This window comes from Natator depressus, chromosome 7 (assembly GCF_965152275.1).
Source record: "Natator depressus isolate rNatDep1 chromosome 7, rNatDep2.hap1, whole genome shotgun sequence".
NCBI classification, from domain to species: domain Eukaryota; kingdom Metazoa; phylum Chordata; order Testudines; family Cheloniidae; genus Natator; species Natator depressus.
The window spans coordinates 20,221,782-20,238,292 of record NC_134240.1 but is presented as its reverse complement, the minus strand read 5'-3'; the positions used below and the strand labels follow the sequence as shown (position 1 = coordinate 20,238,292).

General features: G+C 43.2%; 1 protein-coding gene across 5 annotated transcripts in view; it reads left to right on the top strand.

The window, feature by feature from the left end:
* SLC6A6 (solute carrier family 6 member 6) overlaps window positions 1-16,511 on the top strand; it is a 78,207-nt gene that overhangs the window by 43,571 nt on the left and 18,125 nt on the right. For all 5 annotated transcript variants that reach the window (XM_074957616.1, XM_074957612.1, XM_074957614.1 and 2 more), the window contains 4 exons: window positions 5,178-5,312; window positions 7,303-7,406; window positions 7,522-7,646; window positions 12,788-12,900. In XM_074957616.1, coding sequence (XP_074813717.1) covers window positions 5,178-5,312; window positions 7,303-7,406; window positions 7,522-7,646; window positions 12,788-12,900 — 477 coding nt within the window. The remainder of the gene's footprint in view (window positions 1-5,177; window positions 5,313-7,302; window positions 7,407-7,521; window positions 7,647-12,787; window positions 12,901-16,511) is intronic.

Below are 16,511 nucleotides of genomic sequence, written 5' to 3'. Positions count from 1 at the left end.
TGAATAATAGGCTGTATCTTTTGTCAATAAATAATAACAGCTTCCATGTGAAAAATGTATTTTCACACTAAGAGATGGACTTGACTGGTGTTGGAAGGCAGTGGCCAGTGCCATAGTACAGAATGCCTCTGAACCAAGCAGATGTTAATGGAATGGCATCAAGAATCATATAAAGACGACTCAGGAAGCCTTTTAAACACCCCCATTTAAGACAATGGAATCTAGCCAGTGCTACCTGAACTGGTGAGGGTGCCTCAGGCTTTCCTGAGCGGTACACTACATGCCTCTTCCCACATAATAATAATAGTTATACCACTGTGTGCTTCTATTACATGTCACCCACAGAGCCACCTTCAGCTCTGGTGCAGTGCCACTGGAATCAGTGGATCCACAGTGGGGATAAACTGGAGTCACTGGGAACTGCTGGATGCTTAGCAGTTTTGGAAAATCTGCCCACTTATTTAGGTGCCCCAAGACAGATTTAGGAGACTAACTTTAAGCACTCATTTATTTAATGAAAATGCTCATCCTAAAACAGCAGCACCATCTTCTTTGCCAGAGTCATTTTCCAAGGGCTACTCTGACACTCGGATCTATTCCCTGTTTATTTAGTCATTTCTAGTGTGCCTCTCACTGCAGGGCCTACCTTCCTCTCTGAAGTTTTCTATTAGGCGTATTGAGTTCAGGGCTGAGTTCAACAACATTGATATCTAGAGTCTATATTTTAGATGCCTGCTGAAGGCCGCAGTAGTTAAACATTCACAGACTCCAGACCATTGGGTGCTCCAAGGTTTTTGTTGAATGGGACCCATCTGTGGTTCTTCCCCTCCCCCATGCCCTTGCCACTGCACTCTCCAAAACCACGCCATTCCATATGGCATTAAATAGACAGCATCTGAACCTCATTCCATTCCAGTAGCATACCAGGAATAAAGTACAGAGGTTTCCACACTGTCAATTAACGAGGCGATGCCTGGTATTTATTGCCTCTTTAAATATATGGTAGTGGTTCTGTACCATCATTTCTCTCTTCCTTTGACTTTATCATAGGGCCTCATTAAAAACATGGTGCCTTATTCTTCTGGTCTCCTGCCAGTTTTAGGCCCAAAGAGCAGCTTCCGCACCTCTAAATCTGTACTGACTGAAGATGGTTTTATTCCCTATTGTCACTGATTGGCATGACCTGTTGAGTTGGCTTATCAAGGGTCATAATGAAAGAGAGCATAGTAATCTCCTCAGCAATAATAGAATGTAGAATGGAAACAAACACTTCCTGAGTACCTTTTGCGATCATGATGTCTGTTTGATGCACAGTTTAGACAGCACCAAAAGATTTTCCAAGATGCTTATTGTGTACAAAAACCAAACACCTGCTATAATATACCAGCATAATCAAAATCAGTGAGGGTGTATGCTAGTCTGAGAAGGTCAAAGGGCTGCAGTGACTTGAAAAATTCAGAGGTTTGCTGGGAACTTTCACAGGTTTTTCAATGCAAATCTCAACAGCTGAATATCTATTTGCGGGTTTTCTTGTGCATCTCAAACTCCCATAGACTTGAGATGGAGTATGCAGTGCACAAAGAATGCAAGACTGGACTCAGAAATGTTCCCGCTGCCCTTGTATTTCTGCACTAGGGAATTAATGCTGAACGTTTTGAAGGTAAAAAAGCAAAAAGGAATGGTTAAAAAATATCAAATAACCAACAGATTTTTCTGGAAATTAGGTGTATCTCAGAACTTAATCAGAATTTACTGTCTGTTCCTCCATTGTATTTTGAGGACACAGGGCCCGGTCAAAAGTCCATTGAAGTCAGTGGAAAGATTCCCTTTGACTTCATTGGCTTTGAATCAGGCCAAAGCAAACTGCAGAACTCTTAATGTAGGCCTGGAGTTATTGGATGAATGATTAGCCCATAGTTTAATTTTATAGATCATTTCTTACACACTTAACTGCTTTCCAATGTACTAACAACTTCCTGAAGGGGAAATAATCATTTAAAAAAATCTTGTTGGAATATATTGAACAAAAGAAACAGTCATGAAAAATAATAGCCCAGTGTTTTGGGGACTTTTTTGTATAGAGTGCTGGAGCCTAAAAACTCCTTCAGTCATGCAGGGGTTTTCCTGCCCTGCAGTGGGAAAGTCCATTGTGTAATACTGAGTTCCTGTGAATGCAGACACAGCCTTGTTATTAGAGAGCAGGGATTTTTATGGGTCAAGATTATATAAAAAGGGATCATACAGGACAAAAAGTAAATAACTTTTCGAAAGTTTTTAGATGAAACTAGGCTAATGTTGCAAAAAGAAAAGGAGTACTTGTGGCACCTTAGAGACTAACAAATTTATTTGAGCATAAGCTTTTGTGAGCTACAGCTGAAGTTAGTCTCTAAGGTGCCACAAGTACTCCTTTTCTTTTTGCGAATACAGACTAACATGGCTGCTACTCTGAAACTAGGCTAATGTTATAAGCCATATTATTTATCAATGAAAAATATTACGTGAGTTCCAAGAGGAAAAGGAAGAAAACCCATATGCATGAAAAGGTTTTCTTTGAATTTTATCAGTCTGGCTACCTGAGTTATATCAATGCTGGCTTTGATTTCTGCTGGTTACTCTCCTAGGACACACTTAAAAGACAAGTGGATGCATCTCAGGCGCTTTTCCCCGATTAAGTTAAATTTTGAAAAACAAAAATGTATTTTAAATAAGGCAGCAGCGCTGTAATTACCTGGCAGAAACATTTGACTCCATTTGAAAAAAGGAAGAAACCAATCCTTTTTGGAAGGCAGAGATTGCCTGGCAATAGAGTGTTAGTGCTTGTCTGCCCAGGGAAATTGATAGCATAGCTATTCTAAAATAACTATTCTGTAATAGCTATTCCTGAATAGCAACCTGTGTGGACATGCTATGTTAGCATACAAGTGATTTTATTCTGGAATAATTACTCTATTCACAAAGCAGAGTAATTATGGAATAAAGTCCATTTTATTTTAGAACAGGGTAGAATGTGGGTTATTATGGAAGAGCTATGCCAGTCAGCTTCCCCCCTCTGGGCAAGCCCTCAGCCTTACGTTCTGAAGATAGTGCCCATAAGGTTTGGGTGAATCAGTCTTTAGTTTTGAACTATTGTATCGTACTCTGTCTTGCCAAGATTCTGCTGGTTATTGCTCTGAGCTGGAGATGTTTATAGCTGCAAATGGGAAAGCCAGTCTGTGGGCAAGGAGGGTGTAGGCATCTCTTGGAGAAGGGGAGTTTCTTATTTTGTTTTTAAAAGAAAATCACCTTTGAAAAATTGTAAAGTGGATTTAATGCTTCCAATGAGGAGTCTAGTATCGGCTTGAGCCATACAAAGATTCTAAATGCTAACCAGTGCACCCCAGTCCTGAGCCTTCACATGGGATAATATACCTCAATCCCAGCCTGCAGCAACCCCTTCTGTTCTAGTCCAGCATCTCTCTTGAGCAGACACTGCCATTCATACCAAAATGAGGACTGGTTTGTTTCTCCTAGGGTGAGCCTGCCAAACTCATTTGCACTGTGGCCTGGGTCAGGGATGAAACTCAAGTCTCCACAGGTGAACAGCTCTTTCACTGACCCAATGCATTGCCAAAGCCTTTCAGCGGGATTCCTTTTTATTTCTGAGAAGTAGCCTTTAAAATCCACACAGAGGACAGCAGTATTCTCAGACAAAAGAACAAGCCTGCAAAGCCTTCAGTGCTCATGGACTTCACTGGTCCCTGCATGTATATCTAAGCTGCCTCTCTGTTAGCAAGATACATGGCAACACCTGTGTCATGAGAGAGACGTGTATATTGGCCTAATAGAGGAGCAGTAAGTAGCACAGTGCTTAGCAGTATAGGAGATTCAACTCTGGGCGTGGGGCCGGCAGCTGGGACCCCAGAGCTGGGGGGCGGCAGCCAGAACCCCAGATGCAGGGCCGGCAGCCAGGACCTTGCATAAAACCTGGGGTTGCTGCAGCATCCCTAGTTCCTGTGCCTGTGACACCTTTCATACATTCAGGCTCCCAGTAGTTAGATGAATAGGTGGAAGATGCTTAAGTTGCTCTCCAGAACTGCCTCTGTCAGAGGCAATGGGTTAGGGGAGTGGTTGGAGCAGGTGTGTGGGAAGTTCATTTCCTGGTTCTGCTGCTGACTGAGGGACCTTGGGTAAGTCTCTTAGTCTCTCTAAGCCACGGCATCCCTATCTGCAAAATAATTCTTACCTACCTTACGAGAGGGCTAAATTCACTTATTTTTGTAAAGCACTTGGAGAGCCTCCACTGGAAGGTTCAAAAGAAGCTTGACGTAACCCGTTACTGACCCTTTGCAGTGGTGGCTGTTACTCTTCACTGCCAAAGGTGAGCCTGTGGTAAGAGAAGCTGGCAGGGGGGCAAAGAGGAAATTATGACTAGTGTGAACAGTCAGCAGAAAAGGCCTTTGCGGTTGTAGGCTGCTGGCCGAGGAAGGACGAATGCTCACCCAAATGTGTTCAGGCCCTTCCTTCAGGGCACAGCTTATTCTTCAGACAAATAACTCATTAACACCAAAACAAAGCTATTCCCCTGACCGCAGCCTGCTTCCAGGGTTCAGGGGCCTTTCCCCTTGCGTCTCCAGGTCTTGCTCCAGGGCCCACCTCAGGATCCACCCTGCTTCCTGCAGCTCCGCCCCTCAACAGTACTTTTCCAGCCCTTTTACAGGAATCACTTGACCCCTTCCCAGCTGGGCTGGACAACCCCCTCTCCCAGGCAGGAACAGCTCCTCTAAAGACAAGCACTGTCTCCGAACAGAGTGGCCAGCTTCAGGCCCTGTGGTCCTTAAAGGGGCAGACCACCCTGTTCCAGCACCCTCTTTCCCTGGAGATGCAGATAGCCACTTCCTGGAGACAGATCAGGCCAGACTGTTATCTTTGCATAGATCGAAGATTGGAGGAACTTAAGGCACCAGTTGAACACTACAAGCCAAGAGGACAGTTGAGAGTGGAAGAGAGGATTAACTAAAAATGTGCTTAAACACCCAGATCAACCAACAAATCTGAGCCTCATGAAATGTCAGGGGGATTTGAATTCAGATCCCTGGATCTCCATCAGTTTTGGTTCTGGGTCGAAAGGACACGAGTTATATATTTTGTTTCTAAATTAATTGTCAAGGACTCTACATATTGTCACTTTGTTTTGGCAGGTTGTGTACATCACCGCTACATTCCCATTCGTCATGCTTATTGTGCTGTTAATCCGTGGTGTCACCCTGCCTGGAGCTGCAGAGGGCATCAAATTTTACCTTTACCCTGATGTATCACGGTTAGCAGATCCACAGGTATGGGACCAGTAAGTAGGAGCAGGGAGACTTCCCATGCTCTGAAACAAGAGGGACATTTAGAGGTGGGTGGCGGTGCAACAGTAGATTTTTTCCCATGATCTTTATCAATCCAAATGTAGCATGGACATTAAAACTCGGTTGTATTTTTCCATTGTATCTGGTTGAAAAGGTCATTGTTAAATGTGTTAATGCATCTTTCCGTGTGTGTATTTTTGTGTCAAAGGACTCTGAGGCTGTAGACTCTGTCCAGTTATAGAATCTCAGCTTTCTTGTTGGTATTAGGCTCTGGACAAGGTAAGGGAGATACGTTTTTTTTAGGAGGATAGTCTTTAGTTTCGAAGGGAATCGAAAGAAAGGAGAGAAATATGAGCGTGGCAGATGGCACACCAAGGAGCAATTGTGAGTATCTGTTTCACTCTGCCACCACCTCTCAGGAGCAGGACATTGGGGAAAGAAGTGAACAGAGTAGTGGAAAAATGAAAACCATTGCAAGCATGCAAGAAATCTGTTTTCTCATGTAAACACATGGGAGAATGCCTGGGAGATGAAACTTAGCACTGGGTAGGAGGAGTTGCATCTTTTTTTCCTCTACAAGCTACTGCTAGAAAAGAAAAAGACTATTCATTTCCATGGTACTGGTGTAGCAATGTGTGAAAGTTTGACCACTAGCTCTTTGCCCAATGGTGATCACATGGGAAATGCAAAACTGTCTAACCAGTAGCAAAAAACAAATGCAAACGATAACCGTGATTTTTTTAAAAAGTGATGGCCATAGGCATGATAGGGTGAAAATGTCTTTCTTTGTTGTTTCTTGTCTAATGATTATCTGGTAAAAAATCAAAAGCCCAAGGGGATTTGGGTCCTGTAAGGAAGCAGGTAAAGTATCCTTGAAAGAAACTTTTGTGACAGTCTCTGTGATTTTGCCTTCATTACACCAGCCATTCAGACATGCATTTACCTCCGTCCCTGGTAGCATGTAATTGTTATGAGTTATTAGCCGCAAGCTTCATGCGCTAAGATGTGATGATGGATAACACAGGAAGGATTTAGATTCTGTTTAACTCCCAGGCCCCTCTTCCAGGATGGCATAGCTCCCTCCAGGGTTAAGTTATCATGGACTCCCCATTGAAAAGGCTCATCGTCTTTCACCAGGAGATCCCTGTGTTTCAGGTGGATGATGCTGACAATGGTAGGAGAGTTGTGCTGCAAAGCTGCTGCTTTCCCCCCGTTCAGACCCCCTGGATGATCCCCATTACCTTTGTCCGGTGTTAGTAGAGAGAAGTACATGGCTGTGAATGGTCAGGCATAGATGGAGGAGTTACCACGAATGTATTAAGCTGGAGTTTCTCGCTGTAATGATACTGTATGTTGTATGTTATTGTACTAAAACCATCAGGATGATGAGCCATGAACTGAGGTTAGTAACGGTGTTATTTATGTTAAAGAAATGCATTGTGTCCCCTCCGCACCGGCAGTGTTTGGCCTTGTGCCACCTATGGTTGAAAGGTATGGTTGGGGCAGCAGCACGGAGCCATTTGGAAAAGTGGCAGTCATGGTGTTTGTGTCTGCAGTCCAGTGACTCTGTGGGCTGGTTTTCACTGAACCGCAGCAGATATAAGTGTATACGGGACTTTACAGGGGCCTCTGTGTTGTCCCTTCTTTTGGGAGAGTATTGATTGTTCTGCAGTAAGGAAAGGATCGGTTGAATGACAAACTAGAATTATAGACCACCTTTCAGGCAGGGATTTTGAACTGTTGACAGAGCTGTGAAGTTTTCGAGTGGACTCTGATGCTAATGATTTATTTTTCCCTACAACGTCGTCATTTTAAAATGAGATGCTCTCTTTTTTCTCCTGCTTTGCCCCAGTACGTGTCTCCGGGGGAGCAATTTTTATTGTTGCGTAGCCTGAATGACAGACTGATTGTGATGCACGTTGCTATAGGGATTGCCTACATTAATGATGCTTTCTTCCATCTTTTCTTTTAGGTCTGGATAGATGCTGGGACACAAATCTTCTTCTCGTATGCAATCTGCTTAGGAGCAATGACATCCCTGGGAAGCTACAACAAGTATAAATACAACTGCTACAGGCAAGTTTCTAACCAAGGGGGTTTAGTGTCTTAGCTAAATGATGTAAATAAGTAGGGACAATGGGTTCAATTTTTTTTTTGAATTAACTTGCTCCATGACATATGTGTGACTTAGGGACTGTTTGCTGCTGGGATGCCTGAACAGTGGTACCAGTTTTGTGTCTGGCTTCGCAATTTTTTCCGTCCTGGGCTTCATGGCACAAGAGCAAGGGGTGAACATTGCTGATGTGGCAGAGTCAGGTACGATGGTATCGGTGGCAGTGGTGGTGGGCACTGCCACCTAGTGTGTGAGCAAAGTACTGCAGACTAAATCAGCCAAACAAAATAAAATAAAATAAAATAAAATAAAAAGAAAGAAAAAAAGAATTCCCACAAGCATCAGAAAAATAATTAAATGCGCACATGTTAGTCTGGTTCTCTTTTAGAACGGTAGTGGGTAGCTGATTAACATAGGACTTACTTTACCTTAATTAGTGTGGCAGATTGAACACATTTTTCCAAAGCGCGTTAATAAAGTTTAGCTCAGATTAGTTAAAAGGACCACACACACATTGTTGTCTCGAGTCCAGACATGTCAATCTGTTTTGGAAATCTACACCAACCCTCTTGTTACTATAGCTATGATTGCCCACCGGTGAGAGATGCGGTAGGAATAAAGTCTGGCACTTTCAATGGGACATAAGGGAACTGGATGCCCAAATCCCATTGAAAGGCAAAGGAAGTTGGACACCTAAACCCCATAGGCTTCTTTGGAAAATCCTTTCCACCATGACACCAATTCTTGCAATTCTACATTTTAATCTAGCTCCAAGGTGAAGCTGATACTCTTTGTGCCACGTCCATTTTGAATCTGTTTACAGGGACATATTTTCCCCTTGTTTTGCATGTAATTATTCCCATTGCCATTCAGCTATACACATGTGTCAGAGAGAGGGTACATCCAGCTTGTGAATATACACTGAACAAGATAGACTATATCTTTCCCCTGGACAGACTTTATAGGACTTGCGGGCATGAGTGGTACTTTTAGGCTGTCATAATGATGGTGAACAATTATACCAAGCTAGATCAGTATTGCCAACCTCAGGTGTTCAAAAATCATAGTCAGGCCCCCAAAATCATGAGATTGGCTTAAAAATCAGGGGATTTAAAAGACTAATAATACATTTTGGGTGCTTTTTCTTTTCCGTCTGATTTTTTGAGCCTTTAGGGTTCAATTTTTCACTGTAGAGTCACATTTTTCAGCTGTTTTTTGTAACCAGGAAGACTAGAAACTTACTTCCTTTTTTTTTTTTTTTTTTTTAAATAAAAGATGAGATTCTCTTGTAATTACATTAACTCCTGGAGCTGGATCTTTAAGAATCACAAAGACTCATTACAAATTACAGGAAATTACAGATGTTGGGAACACTACTAGATTCTCAGTTGGTGCAATTCAGCATAGCTCTATTGAAATCAATAGAGCAAATGCCATTTTACAGCAGCTGAGGATCTGGCCCGTAAAGATAATTTTGATCAGACACTGATTGCTTTACTTGCATACAGGAACAAACTAAGGGAATAATCCTGGTGAATACACCCTAACCAGCTAAGCACTCATTTCAGATGCAATCTAAGACATTTTGCATATTTGGCATTTTTTCTATTCAGATTTAAAAAAAAAAATCTTATTCAAAATTTACTCTAATTGACCTAAAATAAAAGACATAATCCATTGCTAAATGGGCACCTTTGTCCCTGATATTTGATATTTTTAAAGTTTTAGACACTGGACTTTAATCCTTTATCTTGGTGCGTATTTTAGTTTGTTTGAGTTCAACCCAGGTTGGCGGTGGCCACAAGTTGTAGCCATCTGATGGCTCTTCAGTGGATTACACAGTATATACATGTGGTGGTTTTAGGCTCATGTCTAATGGACAGGTATCCAAATCACAACAAACCGCCGTCGAAAGTGGTACCAGTTGGTATACGCGTTGCCATTCTAAGCCGAGAGGCCAAGAATTGAATAAACCTGGGAGCGTGGTTTACCCCTCTCAGTCCGAAGAGATGGTTCCTTCAGTCCATGATATTGGCAGGAGTTGTGGGCCCTGTTCCCTCGAAGCTGTGCACATGTGTGCGCGCACACAGATCTTAAACCCCACGCACATGGCGGGACACCGCGCGCACTCCGGCTTTGGCGGCAGGACGCTGGCTTTTTCTTTTTCTTTCTTTTTTTTTTTTTTTTTTTTTGTTGCTTCGGCAGTGCCACAGAAGAAATTTTTTGCACGCACGGCCTGTTAAAAATTAGAGGGAACATTGACTGTGGGGGGAAACTTGTACTACTGCTGCCTGTGCTCTACCTGTTCTCTGTCAAAGAGGCGACTTGACTTTCTAGGGAGGGCATCCTGAAACCATTCACCAGCAAAGAGAAATTTAAATAGGGTTGGTTTTCCCCCAGATATATCCCCCTCCCGCCCCCTTCCCAATTTTTTTTTTAACCCTTATTTTGCCAGTATGCAAATCCATGACTATCCCTCCAGATAGGAAAAGGAGAGAGGGAGCCATGAGCGTCTGCAACTTGATTTTGCGGCTTGGCATAGGAAGTTGTGTATTGGGCAACCAGATGATTCCGCCATTCTGTATCCTCCCACTTGCCTTACTCACACCTGTAGTTCCATTGACTTCAGTGGATTATTCTTGTGATTTAGGCACAATCTAGTTCACTGACAGCAGAACCCTAGCATCACACTGTTGCTTAGTCCCCTCCCCCCCCCCCCCGCCGCCAAATTCACCCTTTCTGTAATGGTCTTGAGCTGAATTCTCCCTTGGTAGGATATGAGTAGTGAAGATCGGAAGGCAGTGGGAGCTACTCCTATCTTTCATTGGGCAAAGTGGACTCCTTGATTTCAGTGGAGTTACACAAGGGTTGAATGTGGTCTGTCTCCCCCGCCATCTCTCACCCCAGATTGGCAAACTGCCTGATTTTTTTAAGATCATTTTTCTCCTTTATTTTTCCAATTACATTACATTAAAAAAAAAGCGAAAAGCATTGTTGCATTTATTTTTTTTTAACCTAAGAAACGCATTGTGGGAACAAAGGAAGCACAGTGAGGCCTGGCTAATCTGTGCTGGATTTGTCTGCGTGCCTGGCTGGATGAAAGATATATTGCATGTACAGTATGTACCAGTGATAAAGCCATCGCAAGACTTCCTTTGTTTTAACGCCGTTTGCAAACTGATTCAGATTAATTGGTCTGACTATCGTGTCTGTCAGCTGATGGAGAAGGTTTGGCCTCCATATTTTGTATTGTTTCAATCTGTCTACCATCCATGGTTCCTTCTGCCAACTGGGTACAATTCCAGCCATAATATTTCATTTAATCAGCAAGTGGCCAACAACTAGACTATGGTTATTACTGTTCTAATAAGCTTTTAACAACAACCACAAGCACAGTGCGTTTTAACAAGATAATTATTCAGTGGAACGGCGCTCCATATTAAATGCAGTTTTCAGTGATTTACATTAAACTGAAAGGATGCCAGAAATGTTATGTTATTTTACATGGACTTTTCTCTTTATAGTTCAACATTTGCTTTCACAGAAAAATACACACAGAGCATAGAGCACTTGTCATCAGAAATTAACATACACACACATTTTAAGTGAGTTTTAGAGAGCAATAGCAGTTTTACATCTGTCTCATCATTTGCGCAGACTGGCTACAAATGCAATCTAATAGCAGTTCTAGCTGGGAATTCAGTTTTTACTGAGAGAAGACATGATGTCCAGAGATTGAGGGAAACGCAGAACCCCAGAAATTTTAGCTACTCAGCCAATTTTGTGTGTGCGCGCTTTCTGTCACATAAAACCACAGACATGTTTCTTTTTAAAAATTAATGAAATAAAATTAATCAATCAATTGCTGGCTAATTTGTATTTATTTCTATTTAAATTACTTAAATTTTTCTTTTAATTTAAAAATGTCATCCTCCTGCTCTCATATTTTCTTTCCCTTGCTCCTTTCTCCATCTTTCTTGTTGGAAAGGAAAAGTGGGAGTTAGGAAGAGCATCAGTAGCGATTTTCCATGCAGATTAAACAAGAGAATTCTGCTCCTGTGATTTACCGGACTTTAATGTTCCCTACTGAAAAACAAGTTTAATTTGAATCTTCTCACCAAACCTGGAAGATGTCAACACTCCAATCCACCTTCTTTTGAAATAAACAAAAAAACCCTCCAGATTTTAATGTGCATGTAAATCTGTCCTTGCAAGATTTCCCCACTCTGTAAAATTACAAGATCACTTTTAAACCAGTAGCAAATTTCAGATTCTTTCTGCCCCTATCGTCCAATCAGAGATGGCATACTCACTTTACAAAAGTTCTCATGATGTATAACTAAGTGTTACTTGAAACCTGTGTGACACCAGATGAGAACTTCTGTGAAAAACAATATGGAAGTGCAGTGCGCCGATGCTCTGTGTGTGAGTGAGCCCTTTAGCCGAGCCACAGAGAAGATAAGGCACATTCTGTTACTGCTAGCTATGGGGGAAGCTCCTTTAGCGTAAGTTTTAGAAGCCTGTGATTTTGGAGCGGAAGGACCAAGGTTTTAGTCCCTGGTCTGTGGGTGTGTACAGCATGTGTAGTTGGTCTAGTGGTTGTGCGTGATTGTTGGCAGTACCCAGATTTGTCATGGCACGACTTAGGAAGCCTAGTGGTATAGGAGAATCTGACTAAGGTGGCATGTTAGTAGTCTCAGCGTTATTAGTATAATTTCCAAACAGCAGGGAACACAGTTGAGAACTCATAGGCCCAGATCCACAGCTGGTGTAAATAGGGGCAGCGCTATTGATTTCAATGGTGGTTCACAGCAGCTAAGGAGCTTGGCTATTGGAGCGTAAACCAAAAGCTGGAAGGAAGGTGCATGAGAGAGTTGTGTTTTCAGAAAGATAGGTTGAGTTGGCTGCAGCATTGAAGCTTCAGGAGAATATTTGGAGCAGATTCCCTCTTGTCCACCCCCTCCACTCAAATAGAGATCATGTGTGCTAGAAACAGGATTCCTTCATTCTACTGGGGCAGTTCCCTTCATTCCTGTTACACCTCCTGAATGGCTGGTGCAGGAAGCGATCCATTACTGGCATGTTTGAGACAGATGTTAAAACTGGTGGTCGGTTAGCGATGGCCTTTGGGTTTGCTTGGGGCTTCTGCTGTAGTCATGCGTGCTTCTTTGTCAGATGAAAGATCCAAACAATTTCACTTCTGGTATTTCCAGCTGGGTTTGGGTTTATCTGAAAGGAACCAGGCATCCCTGCATTGGTGTGTAGCTACCTCTAGGCACAAGCGGAGTACTTACTATCTCCATTCCCTTTCCCCCCTTCCTATTTTTTCTTTCTCTTCCTCTAGGTCCAGGTCTGGCCTTCATTGCCTACCCAAAAGCTGTGTCCATGATGCCGGTGCCTACCGTTTGGGCTATCCTTTTCTTTGTTATGCTTCTGTTGCTTGGACTGGATAGCCAGGTTAGTAATCATGGTAATGGACATATATGTCTTATTGGTCGCCATGATGCCAACAATGGCAACCCCATTATAAATGGGGCGATTAAAAATAATAATAAAATACCAATGAGGCTGCTTAAATGAAGTGCCTGTGCTGCGAACCCATGTGTCTGAATGGAGAAGCTGCTTTGGTCCATACGTAGAGACAATGAATAAGTTAGTGGTGGCAGGGTCAGCATGATCTTGTGCATTAAGGTTTTGCTGTCGGGACCCGGGGGAGTCCAAGGGGTAGAGCAATGCACCATGGCCCAAATGCTGCCCCACAACACACCACCATTTGTGGTTGGTGTGCAACATTATCTGAGTCTGGTGAAGGAGAGAGACTCATCACAAAGGTAAGGAAGAGCCGGGGCCTGTGCCTGCAAGGGGCGGGGTGCCATTGAAATCAATTGGCACGGAGGTTTCTGAGCCCGGTAGGGCTTGTGGACTATGCGGGAGTGAATTGCAGAGCGCACCAAAACGTTGCGGAGTAACTGCTCCTTGTGGACACTGCTGGTGTGAACTACAAGGTACCTTGTTTGTTGTAGTGTAGTGCTGTTCAAAGAGGAGGTTTTTTCACAGAAATAGCAGCATAAATACCACAAAGGAATCTGTTAATCATTTCTAGATAGTCACAAGTAAACAGAGGCAACCAAGGATTACGCAGTAACTATAAACTGAGCTTGCCCAAGGTTTCAGAGCAACAGGCAACTCTTTGTACTCCGCTAACGTTATAAAAATTCACTCAACAAAGGCAACATGTTTATTGAACTCAAATCCTCGCTTATATGTGGAGAGATTCATAAGTGGTTTTTTTCCCGGTTGTTACCGGCTTAATCGCTCCAATTTGTAAAGTGTGGCATTTGTTCTAAATTGCGCTTTACTGCTTAATCTTTGAACTCTACTAAGTGACTTTCAGTCCCTTCCAAACTGAATGTTACAATGTCCAGTGCTGTGGTTCTACAACTAAGTGCTTATACAAATTTTAAGCTGTCTAGTAATTTTAAATAGCTCCTCACTGTGTAGAATAATTGAAACTAATTGGAGCGCTTAATTTCCTCTTCCTCCACTCCCCCTTTTTGGAGTGCAGTCAAGCAGGGTTTTGGAATGCCAGAGCATCTTAAGATCAAATCCAACCAATGGGAAGGGTTACATGTAAAAAGAAAAACAGTTTTACATAAGACTTTCAAATAGGAGTTCAACCAAGCGTTCAGTATTAACCACTAGATGGCTAGATGGTCCAGTAATACAGCTGCTATCCCATATTAGTGAAGAGTACAGAGTACAATGTGTTTAAAGGAAGTTTCTGGACATAGTAAGTATATTAATGCAAAGGATAGGATGATTTATATACACCAGAATATTGCTACTTCATGAACTCACTGCGAGATGTCACTGACTGTGGGATGAACCATTTACTTATTGACAACTCAGTGGGGCCAAACTGCTCTCAGTTACATCAATGCAGCTCAATGAAGTCACCGTTGTAAGGGCCTGATCCAAAGCTCATGGAAGTCAATGGAAGGGCTCCTGCTGTCTTCAGTGGGCTTTGGATTGTGCCAGATATGAGAGCAGAATTTGGCTGTCTTGATTTCTTTCTTTCTGTTAGATTTGTTTGTGCACCATTAAATGGTCCATTTTCCCATACATGAAGTATCAGGCAGGTAGCTGTGCTGTGTTAGTCTGGATCTGTAAAAGTGGCAGAGAGTCCTGTGGCACCTTATAGACTAGCAGACATATTGGAGCATAAGCTTTCATGGGTGAATACCCACTTCGTCAGATGCAGGTCATGAAGTTCTTCTGGCTCTCAATAAATTAGAGCCCTTTCATAGAATCATAGAATCATAGAATATCAGGGTTGGAAGGGACCTCAGGAGGTCATCTAGTCCAACCCCCTGCTCAAAGCAGGACCAATCCCCAATTAAATCATCCCAGCCAGGGCTTTGTCAAGCCTGACCTTAAAAACTTCTAAGGAAGGAGATTCTACCACCTCCCTAGGTAACGCATTCCAGTGTTTCACCACCCTCGTCGTGAAAAAGTTTTTCCTAATATCCAACCTAAACCTCCCCCACTGCAACTTGAGACCATTACTCCTTGTCCTGTCATCTTCTACCACTGAGAATAGTCTAGAACCATCCTCTTTGGAACCACCTCTCAGGTAGTTGAAAGCAGCTATCAAATCCCCCCTCATTCTTCTCTTCCGCAGACTAAACAATCCCAGTTCCCTCAGCCTCTCCTCATAAGTCATGTGTTCCAGACCCCTAATCATTTTTGTTGTCCTTCGCTGGACTCTCTCCAATTTATCCACATCCTTCTTGTAGTGTGGGGCCCAAAACTGGACACAGTACTCCAGATGAGGCCTCACGAATGTCGAATAGAGGGGAACGATCACGTTCCTCGATCTGCTCGCTATGCCCCTACTTATACATCCCAAAATGCCATTGGCCTTCTTGGCAACAAGGGCACACTGCTGACTCATATCCAGCTTCTCGTCCACTGTAACCCCTAGGTCCTTTTCCGCAGAACTGCTGCCTAGCCATTCGGTCCCTAGTCTGTAGCTGTGCATTGGGTTCTTCCGTCCTAAGTGCAGGACCCTGCATTTATCCTTATTGAACCTCATCAGGTTTCTTTTGGCCCAATCCTCCAATTTGTCCAGGTCCCTCTGTATCCTATCTCTGCCCTCCAACGTATCTACCACTCCTCCCAGTTTAGTATCATCCGCAAATTTGCTGAGAGTGCAATCCACACCATCCTCCAGATCATTTATGAAGATATTGAACAAAACCGGCCCGAGGACCGACCCCTGGGGCACTCCACTTGATACCGGCTGCCAACTAGACATGGAGCCATTGATCACTACCCGTTGAGCCCGACAATCTAGCCAACTTTCTACCCACCTTATAGTACATTCATCCAGCCCATACTTCTTTAACTTGCTGACAAGAATACTGTGGGAGACAGTGTCAAAAGCTTTGCTAAAGTCAAGAAACAATACATCCACTGCTTTCCCTTCATCCACAGAATCAGTAATCTCATCATAGAAGGCAATTAGATTAGTCAGGCATGACCTTCCCTTGGTGAATCCATGCTGACTGTTCCTGATCACTTTACTCTCGTCTAAGTGCTTCAGGATTGATTCCTTGAGGACCTGCTCCATGATTTTTCCGGGGACTGAGGTGAGGCTGACCGGCCTGTAGTTCCCAGGATCCTCCTTCTTCCCTTTTTTAAAGATTGGCACTACGTTAGCCTTTTTCCAGTCATTGGGACTTCCCCCGTTCGCCACGAGTTTTCAAAGATAATGGCCAATGGCTCTGCAATCACATCCGCCAATTCCTTTAGCACTCTCGGATGCAACTCGTCCGGCCCCATGGACTTGTGCACGTCCAGCTTTTCTAAATAGTCCCTGACCACCTCTTTCTCCACAGAGGGCTGGCCATCTACTCCCCATGTTGCGATGCCCAGCGCAGCAGTCTGGGAGCTGTCCTTGTTAGTGAAGACAGAGGCAAAAAAAGCATTGAGCACATTAGCTTTTTCCACATCCTCTGTCACTAGGTTGCCTCCCTCATTCAGTAAGGGGCCCACACTTTCCTTGG